Source organism: Sphaerodactylus townsendi, linkage group LG09 (genome assembly GCF_021028975.2).
Source record: "Sphaerodactylus townsendi isolate TG3544 linkage group LG09, MPM_Stown_v2.3, whole genome shotgun sequence".
NCBI lineage: Eukaryota > Metazoa > Chordata > Lepidosauria > Squamata > Sphaerodactylidae > Sphaerodactylus > Sphaerodactylus townsendi.
The window spans coordinates 39,939,319-39,959,630 of NC_059433.1; the positions used below are offsets into that span (position 1 = coordinate 39,939,319).

General features: G+C 39.4%; 1 protein-coding gene across 1 annotated transcript in view; it reads right to left on the bottom strand.

The window, feature by feature from the left end:
• CEP192 (centrosomal protein 192) overlaps window positions 1–20,312 on the bottom strand; it is an 87,111-nt gene that overhangs the window by 65,124 nt on the left and 1,675 nt on the right. The window contains exons 2-12 of the mRNA XM_048508532.1: window positions 19,424–19,474; window positions 17,761–17,907; window positions 15,636–15,847; window positions 14,542–14,640; window positions 13,453–13,593; window positions 12,920–13,077; window positions 11,910–12,063; window positions 8,316–8,499; window positions 5,446–5,462; window positions 1,949–2,122; window positions 789–890 (exon numbers count right to left, since the gene is read on the bottom strand). Coding sequence (XP_048364489.1) covers window positions 789–890; window positions 1,949–2,122; window positions 5,446–5,462; window positions 8,316–8,499; window positions 11,910–12,063; window positions 12,920–13,077; window positions 13,453–13,593; window positions 14,542–14,640; window positions 15,636–15,847; window positions 17,761–17,907; window positions 19,424–19,474 — 1,439 coding nt within the window. The remainder of the gene's footprint in view (window positions 1–788; window positions 891–1,948; window positions 2,123–5,445; window positions 5,463–8,315; window positions 8,500–11,909; window positions 12,064–12,919; window positions 13,078–13,452; window positions 13,594–14,541; window positions 14,641–15,635; window positions 15,848–17,760; window positions 17,908–19,423; window positions 19,475–20,312) is intronic.

Sequence of the window (20,312 nt, forward strand, 5' to 3'; positions counted from 1 at the left end):
TTCATCCATTTTTTCAGGGAAAAATTTGTCTCGGTTTTCATCGATTTGCCTCGGTTTTCAATGATTTGCAGTAAGGTGCAGGGGGTTGTGGAGAAAAATCATCCAGACAAAGCTGTTGCAGGTCATGTCTGCAACTTGTTTAATGACAATGTCTTGCCCCATTTCAGACAAATCTTAAAGAGGAGTCAGAAGGTGCGACATTGGTCTACTGGCTCTGAAGCTGGTCCTAGTGTTATTGCTTGTTACCGTCTTCAGCATTAAACACTATGTTTATTCACCAAAAAATGTGGTTTTGGTATGTTTTTTGGAGTGCCTGGAACGGATTAATTGGATTTACATTGATTCCTATGGAAAAGTTTGCCTCGGTTTTCATCGGTTTCGGTTTTCATCGATTCTTTTTGGACGGATTACCAACGAAAACCGAGGTTCCACTGTATATGCAACTTCTTGCCAGTTTGACACTAACCACACTGGCACAAAGCATATAATCACAAGCAAACTCACATAACCATTTGCTATCCAGATGATCACAAGCTACCTCCCTGTTTATTATAAGACAATTCTTAAATGCCTTACCAGTTATGCAGAGAAGTTTGTAGTTTTGTTTAATATGAAATCTTTAAGATAAATCTTACATTTAGTAAATAAGACTTAGTCTCATGACATTAACTAGCGTTTTCAAGAGCAGGAATTTTAACAGCATTCCCTAGCACTTATGCTAGAGAGTTTATGTTGCCTATCTGTAAAAGAAAAATAAATTTGAGATACTAAGTAGATATTTTTCTTACATTATAAGCTTCCTCCTTGGATCAGAGGCAGATTCACCATTGTTTGACAAGGGTGACTGAGTAGACAATCTCTCTTCCACATAAGATGCCTGATCACAAAGTCTATGTTATAAAGAAATAGCTAATTAATAATTTTTCATGACTGATATCACATTTATGAGAAAAGCAGTTTCAGTGAATTGTAAAGAAAGCATAAACATAATTTGCTTAATGACTGCGTTCCAGTTATGCAGGTATACAAATGCATTTTTATTTGGTAGCGCCGAAAATGCGACCTTTGATATCTGATTTTATGCTTTTCTTTCAGAATCTTCTCATCTTCAGTTATGGGATGCTTTAGAAGATAGAGGATATTTCAAAACTTCCGGTACTAAACACAATCAGGAAAAAATGCCAAATGTTATCCCCCCAAATACTCAGTAAGATCATCAGTAGGCCCCAAATTTGTGACTATGCTCTTCATCATAGACACAAATACCCAAATAGCAACATCTTGCACAAGTAAAAAAAGCAAAATAAAAACATTTCAACAGAAAATGTTGTGAGCCAGATCTCCCTTTTATCATGCAGTTCAATGACTCACAAAGGTTTATGCTAGAATAAAGGTGCCACTGAATGCTTTTTATTCTTCTGCCACAGATTAACATAGCTACCCATCTGGAATTATTGTCTAGAGAAAAGGGATTAAATGCACAAGGTTGGTAGAGATTCTGTGTTCAGAAGTACCAGGTATTTCCCTTGTTGATTATTATGCAGTACACACACTAAATTAGATCCTAATTCTGATTTTGGCACACATAGGAAAAATCCCAGACAATCCCAGAAGATCATTTTTTTTGCTTGCTTCATATTTATACTTGTTCTGACAATAATATCACAGACAAAAACTTGATGTGGTTTTTTCCCAATAATTAGACAGTAAGACCTAATATAAATATTTCATTTGCACTATAAATATTTCATTTGCACTATTTAACAAATCACACAACAATTTAGACAGTAAGACCTAACATCAATATTTCATTTGCACTATTAACAAATCACACAACGACTGACTATGTTAGAAATAATTTTAGATTCAGAGATTAACAGCTACAAACTATCCTTCGTTTAACTTTCTTCACTGGTATTCCTTTAATCTGAAATTTAACAAATGTTACCTTTCACGACAGTCAGTTTTCTGTCTAGCTTCAGTTGAAGCAGCAACTGGTAAACCAAGGTTTGATGCTATTGTAATATTGTCCCAAATTTCACTGGGGCGACTAGAAAGTGAGTTGGTCAAGAAGCTTGGAAATGTTTCATCGGCAATGTATTTGAAGTCTTCCATTCCAATGCTTCACATAATCTCTTCCAAAACTTCAAAGTATCACATAATGTTCAAAAAATGGAAAAGAGACAGTGAGACACTATGAAAGTATCATTAAAATACTACATATAATTTTATCACATATATTTGCCTTATGTTCCTTGATCCTTTGATTGCACTATCTACATATAAAATTTTAAATGACTACAGGAACGCAATTTAGTAAAAAACCACCACTTTGACTTTGCTACTATTAAAACAGGAATAATATGGTTGTTTAGAAAGATTACTATCATTCTTTCAAAGTACAGCCTAGAAATTCCAAAAACAAAGGAAAACAATGTTGAAGGACTGGAACAGGTACTAGCATTTTTTTTTGAAGCAGACTGACGCTATGGTCCAAAATTAGACCTACACTTGCCAGTGTCACAAAAATCAGAATAATCCACAAACATACATTCTTCAACAGGTTTTAAAAGCACAGAAAAATGCAAGCATTAGTTGTTAGAAACGTGCATACACTCTAATTAAAAACCGGGTAGCAATTGTGTTTCCCGCACTGTAAGCTCCTCATCGAAAGCTGTAGAACCTGAAGATTTGCCATAATTTTAGTGCAATTTAAAGCTGATCAGTATGGATTTCTTGCTGTGTTCCTAAAGAGTTTAGCACTTTTCATCAGTCAGATCCAAAGTAGTATAGTATATGCACCATTGTTTTAAGGTCCTTTAAACTAATGACACCCTTTGAAAATAGTTCAACCAACAAAATTACCACTTTTTCTATTTCTTATATTTAGAAAGAATTCTGAATTACGACAAGATTTTGGCAACCAGAGAGGCACACCAACAGCTAAAGTTCTTCAAGCCAATGACAATGTTTTTAAACAAATGCCTGTGTTTAACTAGCAGCTAGTCATGGAGAACACCGCTCTTAGGACCCTTCCGCACACGCAAAATAATGCGTTTTCAAACCACTTTCACAACTGTTTGCAAGTGGATTTTGCTATTCCGCACAGCTTCAAAGAGCACTGAAGGCGGTTTGAAAGTGCATTATTCTGCATGTGCGGAATGAGCCTTAGTTAAATGCAAACTTTTTGCTTTTTACACTAACACTAGGATACATTTAGAGGCCTTGAGCTTGGAGCCCTACTCTGAAGTTTTACATATCTGTAAATACAGAGTTAACAGCACACTCTGTGCATGCTCAGGAAACGTAGTGAACATAGGGAAAGAGTAATCATTCACAATAGTCTTGACCTAACCAACCTCTGAGGCAGACAGAGCACGGCTCTTTGGGGCACCTTTTACGTGGGCTGTTTCCCTCTTCCTCCCTATGAACAGCAAACAGAAAGCGCCTACTTCCCACTCCGTTCGCACCAAAGCAAAAGAAAAAAAGCGTCTCCTTCCTCCTTCTCTCTCCCAGTGGAGCAGGGGGAAGAAGCGCAGCAAAAACGCGCACCCTTCAGGGTTGTCCCCCAAACTGAACGCTAACCTTATTTCGCCTTTCACTCCCCACCAGAATGCCTCCCAAAGCGCCAAGGAGGGAGAAGAGACATTGAAGATTTGAATCACGCGGCAAAGGCGGATCCAGCTACGCCACAGCAGCCCTTCACAGCGCCAAAGGGAAGCACGCTTGAAAATGAGAGCTCATCCAAGTGGAGGCGCGTAGAAACCTCAAGGCTCATGAACTGACGCGGAGGGACACGGAACGACAGCGTCACGTCCCCCCAAGCAGGGATCCTTTCGCACGAGAGGAACCGCCTCTCTCTTCCTGGCCCGCGCGCAGGCCTGGCTCTTTTCCGCTGCACTTTTCGCATAAGAGGGGGGGAGGGGTGCGTGCATGAACCAAGGGCGATTTCTATTGGCCTGCGAGAAGGACCGGAAAAACAGCCTTATGATTTTGTGATTGGATGAGGCGCGTGAAACGTCATCACTTTCAAACCGCTCAGGAAAAGGTGAACTTTCTGTCAGCTCCGGAGCTGATTTAGGAAAATTTAAAATCCCGTCAGGTCTATGGTTTTCTATTAAGTTATTGTTTAATATCACAGCTGCCAGTTCTTTCTCATTTTTATATATTTTTTATTATCAGCCTTGTGAGGTATGATACAGTAATCTGTATCATACCTCAGTAATCTGTATCATACCTCAGTAATCTGGCTTGATATTCCTCCACTGGGTTATTTTAGGTGAGGAAAATTAGTTTTAAAAAAAACAACCAGGATTTTTTCCCCTTAAAATTATACACATTAAAACAAAGAAACTTTGAAAGGCAAAATGCTAGGGCATCACAGCAGGGCTTGTGGAGCCTTAACTTTCTTGTTGTGGACTTTCCAGGTTGTAACATACTTCTCTCTGTGATACACCACGAAAGATGCCAGTCACAGATACAGGTGAAATGTTAGAAACAAGATTTACCAGACCACGGTCACACAGCCCGGAGCACCCACAACAACCAGTTGAGTCCGGCCATGAAAGCCTTCAACAATTTCTTGTTTAGCTTTAAAGTCCCTTCTATTGAACTCATGAAATGGGTCTCTCTTTTGGCAGATACGCAAAATTAGGGAGAAAGAATAAAGCCACAAAAAGAGGCTCCCAACGTGAAATTACTGAATCATAAGTCATTAAAAATGTTGATTGTTGTTTCCAAAGCTTGAATGAAGAATCGTGATTGAGGATTTCACAGGTATTACCGTATTGAGGTTAATCACTTTAGCATAATTAAGCAGATTGTGGCTGTTACAAATTGTCACTGTACTATGTGTTTAATGCATTTCATGAAATGTTTACCCTATGTTATTTTCTGTGTGCTGAGCAACTGCAAAACCCACCTGTGACTTAATTGTATGGTTCAGACACTTCTTCCCCTATAGCATTGGTTAAATGAAAAAAAAAACCCTCAGACATAGTGTACTGGATTTTTCTGATATGCAAAAAGATACCTCAGGCATGGTGGTGCTAAGCAATAGTTAAGTTGCTAAACAATGACATTCCTAAACGTCAAATATTTTCCAAGTTACTTGCACCTGAACAGAGGACAGACTGGCTACTTTGCATTTGGTTTGCATTTGGTCGCTAAACATTAGCTGGTTTGGTTGATTTTAATCTATCTTCCTTTGTGAAAACCCAGACAGGGTTTTGAAGGAACTGACCCTCTATGAGCTTGTTCTGGAAATTGAATTATTTGCCAGTTATAAATAGCTCCATTGGGTGGAAAGAAAAACTGTGACTGTACCTTCCACTAACATTTCCAGTGTGGTGGCATTAACACTGCATTTGTGCTTTTTAGCAAGAAGGCTGACATTCAGATGTATCAGGCTGTTTTCCAAAGTGTAACCCACCCCACTCCACGTACAGTACTTGACACAGAACCTGCAAACAAAAAAACACAAGTAGGGTACAGCATAACTCAAGACGGAAAAGCCACTGTACCAAGACTGCTCTAAGTATACAAACAAGCATAAAGGTCTAGTGAGTGATTTAATAAAGCAGTAAGGTGCAAAACATAAAAATATTACAGAATATAATACACTTCGCAAACAAGCATTAGAATAGAGAAATCTTCTAATCCACAAACTGTAGTCTCAATGAGAAATGAGAGGTGTGGCTTAGCCAGACAGGGCATGTGTGAATAACTCCTTCCTTTTTAGCCCCTACAATATACTGACACGATTTATTCAAACTGAAAACATGGCCATACCACAGATCACATTCTTGTTGTTCCCACCTTATCAGAAGAATCTACCTATGGGGTTGCTAACTAACTGATGGAGTCTACAACAGAATCCTGGCTATTGGATCATTCTGCCAAGGGAACACTCACATTTTATGTCATGCCTTGGATGCCTAGATCATTTATAATTACAGAACTGTAGACCCCAGTTATTTTCATTGTGTCTATACTGAGACTACAGTTTGTGGATTCCCTGTCTAATGCTTGTTTGCTAAGTATATTATGTTCTATGTTTGTTTTGCACCTTACTGCTTTATTAAATTATCCTTGCTAGACCTTTATGCTTGTTTGTTTATTTAGAGCAGTCTTAGTACAGAAACTTTCCAAAAGCTACATATTTATTGAAGAGTCAGCTGTCCAAAATACAAATAAAAGTATAATTTGAATGCTTCGGTTTGACTGAGGAAGTTTAGATCCCATTACTAGCTATAGTAAAAATTCCAAGTCAATAATCAAATTTGAGCATCAGTGGCAAATGCATCTAAATAGGAATGTGACCCTTAGTAACTTACCTTGTTATCTACACTTTAACTGTGAAATAGTTTACTTTACTAGATATTAAACAGTTTCCAAAACAGTTCACAGCTCCAATGTAACTGTATAAAACACCTGTCTAAAGTAAACAAACCCTCAAAGAATAAAGATCATAAAAACCAAGTAGAAGCACAGCAGTACAGTTAGAAGCAGGGCTGTAGTTCTTACAGAAATTCACCCAAACACTGAATAGAATTTTTATATATTTAAATGAAATAAATCAGGATGACAAGCAAGTCTTATCAAACATTCTGTAGCACTGGGTGCAACCATTAAAAAGCCCATGTTCCTGATAGATAGCAGTGTTATATTTGCCCAGAATGGTGTCTTGAAGACCTCATCTGTAGCTGTCAAGGACAGAGATTCCTGTAGGAGTAGTCTCCCTAGTACTGAACCCAAACTTTGATTTTTTTTTTTATAAATATAAAGCCCTAAACTTAAGGGGCCTTAGCTTAGAGGAAAAGTTGCAATTATATTTTTAGTAATCTGTAGACCTCTGGAATTTACTGTTTTTTGTAAAGATGCAATTGACAGCTGTCAACAGTATTTGCTCAGTCCTTCTGTTGGATTGGATCCTACAATTCATCAACAGAAGACACTACAGATCTTGCTTTTATTCCCTCCCCCAGCCAACCTATTACATTCTGGTACAGTTGATACTCTTGAGGGTACAGAACCTGCATAGACTTATAGGCTCTTCACAGGGGCTGCGGAGCCTATAATGGAAAGGGGGGAGGGGCAAAAGCATCCCTCCTCCATCTGTTAGCAAATTGATTTTGTTCATCCTTTCCTCTCCACAGTACCCCTGACCCATGCATAGCTACTAGTCCACACAAGACCCCAAGTTCTAGAGACAGAATTTCCCAAAATCAGAAAGGGCTTCTAGGACGGGAACAAGGAAAATATGACTGTTCGGTGAGCATAGACTGCTGGATCCAACCCAATGGGGACAACAGCAGCTGAGATTCTCTTCCTCCTGTCCTATTTGGCTTATAAAGCCTTTAGCAGCAGGATATGGAAAACAGCTATATCATCAAATATATCCATTGTTGCTGTACAGCAAGGATACCCTGTAGCTACTTAACCCAGGATACTAAGAAATGGCAGCCCTTCTCTTTCTCAGTCTCTGGAGAGGTGAGGTGAAAGGGCTCAAGACACCTTGTGCTGTTCAATCAATTGATTGATGTTCTTTCCAGATGCTCAATGACCAAATAGGGTAGGGCAAAGGAGAAGGAACAGCAAGCAGTCTTCAGTCAAAACTCCCAAAACACTTCCTATGTTGGTTAATAAATATAATTTAAAGAAAAACAACGTATGACATACTTAGAAAAGTGTTTTATTAGCCCACTTTATTAAACAGTATAATGTAAATTATTTTACGCATGGTGAAAAGTTTTAGAAGGGACTAAAGCCTCTGACTTCTGTTTTGCTGAGAATGTAGCACGGACAGTATCTTTTTACTTCAGTTTTCCATTTCAGTACTCATAGCCAGTGCTAGAAAAGTTTCAAGAATCCTGTCACCTAGCAACTGTGATGCGGGTGCTCAAGAATTTAAAATATTTTCTCTCCACATTCTAAAGCAATGTCTTTAAATTCTGTTTAAAGATACATTACCAAATAGATGAATACCAACAAAACCATTAAAAAAGCAAAGATCACAAGCAACTGAGTATAAAAAAAGATGGAACAAGTATTTTGAAATTAGTCTGTGTGGGTATCGCACAATTAACACTACTTGTTTGTTTCATGATAGTTCAAAAGGGCTAATGGAAGGACTTCTTGATGGAAGCACACTAACTTGCTGGATTCTAAATACTATGTTTTGGTTTTCAGAACACATCTTCAAAGGCCTTAATTCAGGTGGGAACAGGCCAAAGCCCTGAAGCAGCTAGAAAACTAAGCATTTTAACAAGCATCTGAATAAGGCCACTCCAGACAGCTTTAAATGTGTATTAAACCCCTTCATATTCCCGTAATAGATTAAGAGGTCGAGAGATATATCGTCTGCGAGGGTGAGGATACTGGAGATTGGCTGTGTCAGCATCACAAGAGTGCTCTATCAGAGGAGGAGGAGGTAGGAGCTGGGCATAACTGGACCACCTTGATCCAGCCCGTGGGGAATCCAGAGGGGGAAAGAAATACCTGAAAACAATTTAGACAGGAACACCAACAAAAAAACACACACACACAGAAGAAAGAGAAAAGTAGTAAATATAAGGAGAACCAAAGGGGAGAGACACATGCTGGAAAAAAGGCTTTAGTAAATCCATGCTGAAAAGAAAAAAAATCAAGATACAATGGCAAAAATAAAGCCCCCGATTCAAAACAAAATTGATTGTGGAAGTGTGAAAATTGTTCCTTAACAATATAGTCACAAGGGGTCATGTAAAATATGACCCGTGTGCATTTCACAAGGAATAAGTTAATTCCTAACAATTATAAACACCTTTGCTTATTGACCTTTTAAAGATATGCAACTCATTATCATAGCTTTTTAGTAATACTTGCACAAAACAGGCACACATTCATTAAGCATAAACATAAACTATATTTCTGTCCAGTTTAGATTAACTTTACTGCACATTTTATAGAAGAGATGTAAAAACAGGCTGTTTTTACAAAGCTTAGATTTCCATCATATACAAAAAACAGAGAATCCCTCTCCACTGAAATACAATCTGTGCGCATATTTACATATTTGTGGGGGGAAAGATCAGATAAACCCCAAACCTCTGCTAAATTGAATTCTTAAAAGTATTATGCCGTGTCGCTTCTTTATTCCTCCATGTTTTGTGACTTACCCGTAATATTAGACACCAGTTTGTAATCTTTCTCATCTTGGGAAATTTAGAAAATTTACATAGCAGAATGGTCAAGCTAGTAAACTTTAGAGACATGACATAGTTTGAGCTATATTTACATGCTGTGTTTTTAACAGTTAAAAACAAGGTATTTCCTTCCCATGTCCATCCAAATGGTTCTAATGGACACTGTTTCAGGTTATTCAAAAGCAAAACCAGTCATTACACAGGATACAAAGCTTGAATAATTCCCAGAGCAACTTGCAAATATTCATTCGGAGGAGCTTCATCACAAAGTACTATGATGAGATGGAGTCTTGATGGAATCATGCCTCAGGAACATGCAGCTCCCAGTTAAACCCATTTTCTTTAGCAGCACAACCCTATGAAGAGTTACTCCAGTCTTAGTCTACTGAAATCAATATGCTTTGACTGGAGTAACTGCATAGGATTGTACTGCAAGTCAGCTAACGACAGCATTTTCCCCTTTGAAACAGTATTTAAAGGTGAAACAAACTAAATGTAATATACCAACTGTACATGCACCAAATTACAATGCTGTTCACATTGTTTAAGTATTCTTTGCACACTACAAATTCATCAACAAAACTGTAATGTTGGGGGTATCTAACTGAACACTTCAAGATGCAGAACAACCAAATACTCAGAAGAAATTTGAAGAAAACAACTGACTTTGGTGGCTTCACGCTAGCATTTTCTCTCCTGTCACTTTAGACTACAAGAACAGTAATCCTCACTGAATCCCTCCCACCTCCAACAGTTCCAGGGGCAAGGCAAAACTGTCTCTGCAACAGGGTTATTTTTTTCAGTGGTTCCAACAAAAATCATATTGTGCTGGCTAGTAGAATTCATATACAGTGTTTTTTTTTTTAAAAAGAGCCTTTTGATTTGCATTTAGTAGTAGGCAGACTGCTGGTGTCTTGGGAAGACATCAAACGGCGATGGGGAGGGGAAAAAGGAGTTCGCTTTCCATTCCTGTGTGCATGCAACAAGCAGCAAAACAGCAAAGTTACTCCAGTTAGCTTGGCATCAGCTGTGCTTTCTGTTAAAGGACATAATACAAATGAAGAAGGGAAAAATGCATCACAATTTTAGACACACATGGTTATAAGCACAATAAGAATACTGTAAAGCAGTATTTGGTAGGTTTATTAAGTTTTACTCTTTTCAATCACTTTATTACTTTCCTGTTAAACACAATGATGAATTTGATCTTCAAAAATGTTAGTAGGGTTACTAGAGTGTACCAACCAATTACCAAACACTGAGCCCTAAAATGCTATCTAGTTTATCTTACTAGTGTTTCTAGAAGTCAGCATTTTTATGCATACTGCACAGGATCTACAAGGTATTAACTGTGATATGTTCGCTTTTGCCCTACTTTTCCTTTTTGTTTACAGTTTGAAAAACCTATAGTTTTTGAAGCACAATATCTTAGATCCTTCTATTGCTAAGCCTTCACTGCTTCTTACTTCAGAGTTGTGCTCCAGCATTCATTACTTTATCTAAAAAGATGTTACCATGATAAGAGGAAAACATAACACTTAGGTGCATGGGAATAAAGTCTTATCATCCACTTAGTGGGTGCAAGCAGCGACTAAACCTTAGAGTGCTTGTTACAGTATTAGGTTTATTATAATTGGGGGAAGGGAACCACACCAGCTGCTAGGCACACTCCAAAAGGGAAAGTTAGCCAGCTTTCCTCATTGGCTGGCTGCCTCCGAGTTCCACATACAAAGGATCAGCAGCTGACAAGGCCTACTTTATGACCTTTCCTTGTCACCACTACCCAACCATCATCATGTTGCACAGATCGCAACAAGGGAACCTAAAGCTATAGTACCCAACTGCATAAAGGACTGACACAATAGTCAAGCTGATGCTACAACCCAGCTGCAAAGTTTTCTCTCCACTTCAGCAGTGCTTCCAATCCCTGTAAACCCAATGCCTGAGTGTGATTATAAACAAAGAGGGAAAATGAAGCAGCAGCACCAATAAGGGTTAAGATTAAACTAGAAGTGTGGGAAGTATGCTGTCTCAAAGGTGCAGAAATATGCTGCCTTGCTACCAAAAGTTGTACCCTTGCCAATAGGACACAAGCATGACTGCTTTAAAACAGAAGATAGCCTTCATGCTTTGTGGTAAAAACCCTGGAAAACATATTCACACTGCAACACGTGCTGTGAGTCATGTCCATCAAACGCCACCATTATGATTGCATCCAAATTTCAGGAGCACTCTTTATAAAGTTCACTGTCTGACAATGGTTCCTTTCAGAGTCAAGTCTGTAAGGGCAAGGATAGGCCTCAAAGACTTTGTAGTTTTCAGTACACACGTGGTTGTCAAGCACTACTGAAGAGCAGGAAGGAAAAAGAATCTTGCTCCCAAGAAGTCTCAGGAAGTAGCAGAGGACAAGTCAAAGAGTCCTTGGTTGAGAAGCAACAGGATAATCAGTGATTTCAAGGTGTTGCCGGGTAAGAGGAAAAACCCATATTTTTAAAATACTCAAAAGTTCTCAGAGTGTGGACCATAAGAATAATAACTAACAGAAAATGGTTCATCTAATATAAACTTCACAGCAATGTTAGCAGAACTAGAACAGCTGAACCACTTGCTAGCTGCTGATGCAGCATTTGTGTTAATAAATACACATATGAAAACAAGACTCGCTTAAGATTTTAAGAGTGATGTTCACAGAAGGAAAAAAATGTAAACTGCAAAACACTCTACCTGCCAGCAGATGTCCCATTGACTGAATTCTGGAGGCTTGGATTGGCTGTGCCCAAAGGAGCATTAAAAACTCCCTGCTGACTGGAGCTAGCATTGACTGGACTTCCATTACCTTTCAGAATTCCAGTGCACTTCCAGTTGTCCATGTAGTTAGCTGGGGGTGGGGAAGACAACAAGCACATATCCCAATTACATTAGTTTCTGCTTGGCTGTATTTTGGCATCTACAAGTCATAATATTATCCTTTAAAGGCTGTTTTTAAAAATTGCCTTGGTTTGTCCAACGAAAACAGGAAGCACATTGTTACAACAAAAGCAACTATTCCTGCGTGGCTTACTATCACCATTACCCATGCAGTCAAGGAGACTAAGGCTATTTTTAAAGCAGTAGGACCTAATTTGTTCAAAGAGCAGCTCACCTCTAAGCTCCCTGGGGGCAGGGAGTGGCTGCTGTCAAAAGTTGCTAAGAAAAATATATAGGTTGATGTGGGGTAGTTTTCACCCGCACCAAACAGAACATAAAAGGGTCACAAAGCATTTCCTGCTGAGACTGACTTCTGAATGCTGATGGATCTTTCTCCCTTACACAGAATTAAAAAAAAAAGAGAAAGCTTCTCTTCCACATGATAAAAAGGAACAGGCAAACCAAACCGAAATATCTGTAGAGGCTTTATATCAGTCTTGGGACACAGATTTCCCCTTTTTTCCTACAATGGCAAGACAAACCAATCCAGTGTTTATTATTTAGATTTCAGTTTATAGTATCACAATTATTTCAAAGACTCCACCCCCAAATTAAACTGTTCAAGATGTAACTTCTGCAGTTTATTCATAACAATCAATTTTCTAACTTCACCTGTTATGGTCAGACTGTAACCCCTGCAGAAGTACATCAAGAACTATGCAAATACTGAACACATACTGCCAGGAAGTTCCATCAAGAGAATTTTGTATTTTGAGAACTCTGAGGGCTTTAAAAAATATTTGTGCATTACATCATGGCTCTCTTACCTTTCCACAGCCTTACACATCCATCATCTCCGGATGAGGCAAGCACTGTGCCTGTAATGTTCCAGCTCACCCGCCAGACTTGGGAATTGTGGTTGTCAAATTGAGCCACTAACTGAACTTCAAATTTTGTCAGTCCAGATGAAGCAGTCAGTTCTTTTCTGTTAAAAAAGCAAGGCTTCTATTTGACCGGGAAAGCACAGTCTGCTTAAAACACATGCATCCCACACATTTACATTCATTTAAAATACTTATTATAGAGAAAAAGCTCCAAAATGCTAAACAGATCACTGAATAGAAGATAGCCTTGCCTGTTTCTATGATGGCTTTGCAATAGATTATTTGGTACACAGTTTGTTCATAAACTTGTTTATTTGCAACCCTAAAGACAATTTATTTCACACTTCAAAGAAAAGGGTTACACAAATCTGTTCTCATATGAGAATCACTGCAATCTGAAGTACACTTTCCTGGGTGGGAGCTCCACTGAATAGACCTGCTTAGGATTGTCTTGAATATTGCCTTTAAAAACTCACCTGATAGGCTTCAGTGTGAAAATTCGGACATCTTTGGTAGCTACAGCTAAAATATGAAAAGACCTCCCCAGGTTTGGAGCAAAGGCAATATCATGCACAGGATCTGTGACGGTCATAAGAGTTTCTGCTTTCGCATACTTCCTGAGGAACAACAGACAGGCAGATTCATAATTTAAAAGCCAAATAAATGTTAAAGCACTGGTGTGGTGGTGGTCTTGTTGTTTATAGAAATGTCTCCCCCACCCACAAGAAAGACACGTTGAAGACATCTGCAGTATAAAGCATTAATTCTCTCTGAGGCCCCTTCCGCGCACGCAGTATAACACACTTTCAATCCACTTTCACAATTGTTTGCAAGTGGATTTTGCTATTCCGCACAGTAAAATCCAGCTGCAAAGTGCATTGGAAGTGTATTATTCTGCATGTGCGGAAAGGGCCTGAGTGTTAGTATAAAGACAAAGCACTTAATATATTGAAAACATTTTATAAAACACACAATAGTGATTATGTTTTAGGTACTTTAAACAAGAAAAAATAGATATCAGCTTCTGCTTTGATTTTCAAAAAGATTTAGGTCAATATGGTATGCACATTTTAATATGCACAATGAGATCTGCCAACTTGTGATAAGAAAGAACTAGAATTGGCTATTCTCTGCACTAAGACTGTTCAAAAGACATATTGAGAAGACTGTGTTATTCAGCACTGCTATCATTGGCTGGTAATTATAAGCTTCTTCTGGAAACAATGGGATGAGAGAGCAGGATTCAAAGAACCAAGATGGCTGATTTTTTTCCCTTTCTTTCAACGCATTCTCATTCCATACACTATTACAAATTGCTTCTGAGACACCTCGTAGTTTCACGTTCTTTCTGTTATGTATATTTGGAACTGATTTTTTTAAAGGTCCAAATATGCTCACAGTTGTTTGGATCCTAGTGTCTGACAAGCCAATGCAAAGTTGAGGTCCCAGTATTACCTGTTCTAGTATTTTAACTCTCAGAAACATTGACACTTGCTAATTATGCTCAAACAATGTTCTAACTACATTGTGAAACAATTAAGTCCACCACAGAAAGTCTCTCTCACCTGGTATTTTCATTGTATTCGTAAATCTGAACTTTTGCAAGGACATTTGGACTGCTATCATCACTTCCTACAGCTATCATGGGAGCATGAGCTCGACAGCTGAAATTACAAAATGAAGCATGTTTACAGGGGTCACTTAAAGCTGTAATTCCTAAATTATTACTTCTCAAACAAGCATGCACATTGAATTCAGATGACCCCAAAAGGACAGCCCTAAGAATATAACTTTCAAAGATTCCTTTCAGGTCCAAGATCTATTAACAAGGAAACGGTAATTTTATCTTGCACGAGAAACATACAAGCCTTTCTCTTTTCAGTCATTCCTTAAAGTGTTATCTTGTGGAGAGGGGTGAAGTTGCTCAGGAGGTTGCATCACCTGGGTAAAGGCCACTTGTGCCAGTGTTAGGGGCATCTACGCAAGCATACAGGTATTTATGCCAGGGCTGAGGAGCTGAATGGTTGCTCAATGTCTGAGTGCAAGCACAATTACAGCTTGAGCACTTCTCCAATGCAGGCGCCCACACCAAAAAGGGGCAGGGCCAGCTTTGGTCAGCCTCCTGAGTCCTTTTAGCCAAGGAATATCCCTATTTGCTAGAACAGACTTATGCCAGCAAAATCAGTAGTGCAGTCCATTGAGCTGCATAGGCCACTTTTGTGAGGGAAGGGGCAGTGCCACTTTCTCTGGAGGCAGCATGATTGTACTGTCCACAGCTGCAACTACCTCCACCCCCACCCCCCACCCAGGATTGCACTTCCTGAGCAGTGATACTCTGCAGTTTGTGCATAGCAATATTTATAGCTGCTATCAGCCAAAAGAACCTTATTTACTTCCATCCCTGGAATGAAGCCTGCATCTCAAAGACGCTTGCAGTTTACACCTATTCCTCCAGCAGCTACTGTTTCAAGGTGGGAACCAGCTGCTAGTCACAAGCTCCTACAGGCAAAGGCCTTGCCCACTTTCCTGAACTATGGATCAGGTGATGCATTGGGTAACTGTGCTCAGAGAAGCCACAGTGTTATGTCTAAAAGCTACGAGTGCCTCCCAAGTCATTGACAATCACTATCCTAGAGTCTCAAGGGAAGAAATAACATACCTTGAAGGATTCCAGGAAATACAGCTGCAGCTTAGTTTACATGAAATTTCATGCTGAAGAGACCACTGACTGAGATTCATAACATCTGGAGCTTCATATATCCTAACAACGCCATCTGCTGAACATGTTGCTAGCATAAGACCCATATGCTTGGGGGCAAACTTTACATCTGTAACTGATGTCCTACTGTCCACGAGAGTAGTCCTCTTTACCTAAATGAAAACACAGTGATATTTATTAATGAATTATAGATTAAATAAAATTGGGTATCAGCGAACGATTATCAAGTCATTATGAATACAACCATTTATAACCAGGAGAACAGCCTTTGGTTGGGAAAAAGTTATAGAAACAGATACACAAATATTTATATTAGAAATTTTTCAAAATCAGAATGAAAGCAAAGACGTATTCTTGTCTGATATTATGAAATGGGTCAATTGATATGTTTTTTAGCCCAAAGACTAAAAACCAAGAGAAATGCAAAGGACCGAAAATCATAATCACTATATTTAAAAATAAACTGATTGGCTATTGCATGTATTACAAAATCAGCACAAGGGGTCCACCCACTGACAAATCAAGGGTCTCTACTAGACACTCCCCAGATACTTGACTTTGTGAATTAACTGAAAGAACCACTGAAAGAGGGGGAGGGGAGGGAAAGGCAGCTACTGATAGGAAAGAGCTGAAAAATCCCTCAGCAGGAACAAATTTACATTCAAAAACACTTATCCTAATCCTTCTGCGTCTCGGCTATCTAGTTCTAAGCAATGTGATCTCAAGTATGTGAGATAACATGATTACAAAACCCCTACAATTGTAGGAAGACCTACAATTCTATAAAAGCCTTGAACAGAAGTCAAAGCAGATTTCCAATCTACAGATGAGGGGTAGCGGGGAATGTTAACACAAAGAATGAATTCTGCCATGAATCTTTCAAGTGTAAATCTGTATGAAAAAACTAAGGTTTAAAAGTTAAGTGTGAAGCCAGTTGTAAAACTTCAATGTTTGATCCCTCTGTTCCTCAAATGGAATAGCAGTTACAAATAATGAATGATGTGAGAGGTCAGAGGTTTGAACAAATAAGGCGATAAGTGAAAATTAACAAATACAGGTATAAAGTTATAGAAACATAACTGCCAAACAAATTTTCTATACAGTGGGTCCTGTGGAGCTATTAGATATTGTAGTGAGTAAGAAAATCCAAGTCTCTGTTTAAGCCAGGATGATAGACAGCCCCATCCACAGCCCAAGGTGGCTGGGGACAGCAAGGTGGCTGCTGTGCCAGGGAAAACTAAAAAAACCCGCCATTGGAAATCCTTCCATAGGGCAACATGGGCTCACACCACCCTTCTGGGTAGCATAAGTCTGAGGACTCAGGTGCCATGTTCCTGACCCTAAACCCTAGGTGGAAGCTGACTAACATCAGATCTACCCCTGGGAATGCCCTGGCCTGCCCCACCCCCACTAGTGTCCGAATGGACGCCAGCATTGCTTCACAGTGGTCCCAACTTCTGGGTGTCCCTGTCGCAGAGCTGAGTGGTGGCCAGACACTGGTATGTTTACTCCCTGCACCGGCAGGCTGCCCCTTACACAGCGGAGTGGGCAAACATGCAGGCGTAATGGCCTTCTGGATGGGGCCATTAAAGTGTTTAAATATTCAAGGCAGAATTCCTTCTCTCACTTAACTCCTCCTTTCCCCCCTGCTATAATCTCCCCTTACATAAGAATGTCAGTTCAATCTTCAAAATACAATTGAGCTGCAACTCATGAAAGTTTATAGAAATAAATGCTTCAGTCTTCAAGAAGCCGTTGGACTTTTTATTTTGCTATAATATACTAAAATGGCGATCGTTTTGCAATCTTCACTGAAAGTCCAACACCCTCACACCCCAGACGCTGTTTTCCTTGTAAGCCAACTGTTTCTGCTCTTTGTGGCTGGTGCTACCATTCTGATCAGTAGGAAGACTTGAAACTTTAAAAAAAGGAATAATTTTTTTATTCTGTATTAAAATAACCCCCTAACTTTACAAGTTATCATGTAAAATGCTCAACTGATCAACAGAAGTAGAATTCCAGAGGTTGAATGAATGTAACAAAACAGACACGCTTCAAATCTTACCCAGTGACTCTGTCCTCGCAGTTTATCATTTGATTCTCCCACTATTTCTTCCCATACGGCAGCTGTTCTGTCAAAAGAACAGGATGCCAAGACCTGTCCAAACTCTGGATGGGCCCATGTCACACGCCACACGGAGCCACTGTGCGTCTGTAAGATTTAAAACCTGGAATTTACAGGCTGAACACTACAGTACCAAACATTTGAATCTGTGTAGATAAATATGCTGTAGCAATACAAATTAAACAGAAAGTCTCAAAATCTATTTAGGTACCACATTTGACAAATTCATATTCAAAGTTCAAAAGTCCCAGCAAAATGTTACTCAATTAAGGCAAAGATCTAAGGCCATGTTTGCATAATGTTTCCTGCTGACTGTGTAGGCCTTATGGGCATATATCTCATATTTTAATGAAGAGTGCCAGAGAATCAAAAATCTATTTGTAGTTCTTATCTACTACCCTTTGTCTGGGGCATTACTCCAACAATTTCCTAGTGACCAGACCAAAAGTGCCATCAGCTGTCTTGTTCTGCGTCTTCCGTATAGCATGGACTCAGTCATCATGAAGTTGTGCAGAGAAAGAAATGTATATTAGTAGGGGCTATTATCTCTACCAACTGGAAACATATAATTCTTGCAAGAGCCATTCAGAAAAGCTGGATATAGAAGCAAGGCTGGAAAAAGACAACAGAGAAAACAAACACTGACACAACTGAAGAATAATTTTTACATTTCAAAGGTTTCCAAAAGGAAGGGAGCTAAGGAGCAAGACATAGTCATCAAGTCAAGAGTTTCTTGAGACGTCTACATGGCACATTTAAAAGAAACAGCAATAGCACTGACAGGAATCCAAAAGTATTAGTTGGTTACTCTGCTGAAGCTAATCTGTTGTGGGAACTTTCTGGCAACATCAAGAACATGTTGTGCTAGATCAGACCAGTGGTCCATCTAGTCCAGCATCTTGCCTTACATAGTGGTCAATCAGTTCCTATACTATATAGATCAGTGATGGCTAACCTTTTCGAGACCGAGTGCCCAAACTGCAACCCAAAACCCACTTATTTATCGCAAAGTGCCAACACGGCAATTTAACCTGAATACTGAGGTTTTAGTTTAGAAAAAAACAGTTGGCTCCGAGGCGTGCATTACTTGGGAGTAAGCTTGGTAGTAGTCGGTGGCTTTGCTTTGAAGCAACCGTGCAGCTCTTCCAACGGGTAAATCACGACCCTAGGAGGATTTACTTAGAAGCAAGCCCCATTGCCAGAAATCAAGCTTACTCTCGGTAAAGGATTGCACTTTAGTTGTTTGCATGAAAATCAGTGGGGTTTAATAGCGCTTAACAGGGTTACCTACACTGCTTCCCCAAAACTAGGTCTTAGGTTTAATGCTAATAATTGAGCCCAGGCCAGCCTAGATGTGGGGGGGGGGGGGACGGACTCTGCGCATGCCCACAGAGAAGGCTCTGAGTGCCACCTCTGGCACCCGTGCCATAGGTTCGACACCATTGATATAGATCCTCCCATTAAATAAAAGAATCACCGTGTGAAGAGAGTTCCAATACTGGAATTATACTTAAAGCAGAAAATGTTTCCTTCGTAGTGACTTGGTATCCCGACTTATACCATTCTATGTAACTCCTAGATATTGTCAGTGCCAAATCCTTACCTTCCAGCTAGCAGTACAGTGCCATTCTCCATTTTCACCTTTGTCCCAAACCTATTAAGATATCAAACAATTATGCCAAGAAACAATCCCATAAATCATGGCTGGTTAAATCTCCCAGGGGAACTCCAGCTGAAATTCTATACATATTCACTTTTGAGTAAGCAACACTGAACTTGGTACAACTTTTTTTCTAAGTAAATATGCAGAGTAGGTGTAATTAGACGCATCTATACAGTGCCAATCATTTTGAACATTTTGTTAAGCTGTATTTTTCTTGCTGAAAATTATAAATCAAAAATCAAATCAATGATTTGAATTTGCATAATGATGTTACAAAATATTACATAAATATATGATGACCATGGTGCTATGGATGGACTTTGAATATTTACTTCACACACACACACACACACACACACACACACACACACACACACACACACACACACACACACACACACAAATATCAGGACTGGGGAGCCAGGGTATTGTAGTAGTTGAGACTGAGACTATTGTGGATTCTGCACAGCATGCTTAGAATGAGTTGCAATCATTAATGAATTTGTTTTCCATTTAACAAAAGGGAAGACGAGTTCATTTATAACGATTGCAACTCTTATAAACATGCTGCGTGGAATCCACATGTGACTGGACAAAAAAATGTGGGCAGCAGTGCTGATCTACAGCAAACTCCAAAATTGAAAAGACACATCATACATCTTATTAAAACCAAAGTAATAAAACACACTGAGCAGCCTTTCAAGTTCTCCAGAGTGAAGAGTTCTAAAGAACTCCCTTGCGTGCCACCCCTCCCTCCCCTCCCCCTCCCCCCGATAGGGTGGGTGGGCCATGTCCAGATGCCGGGCCCCCTCCCCTCCCTTGCATGCCA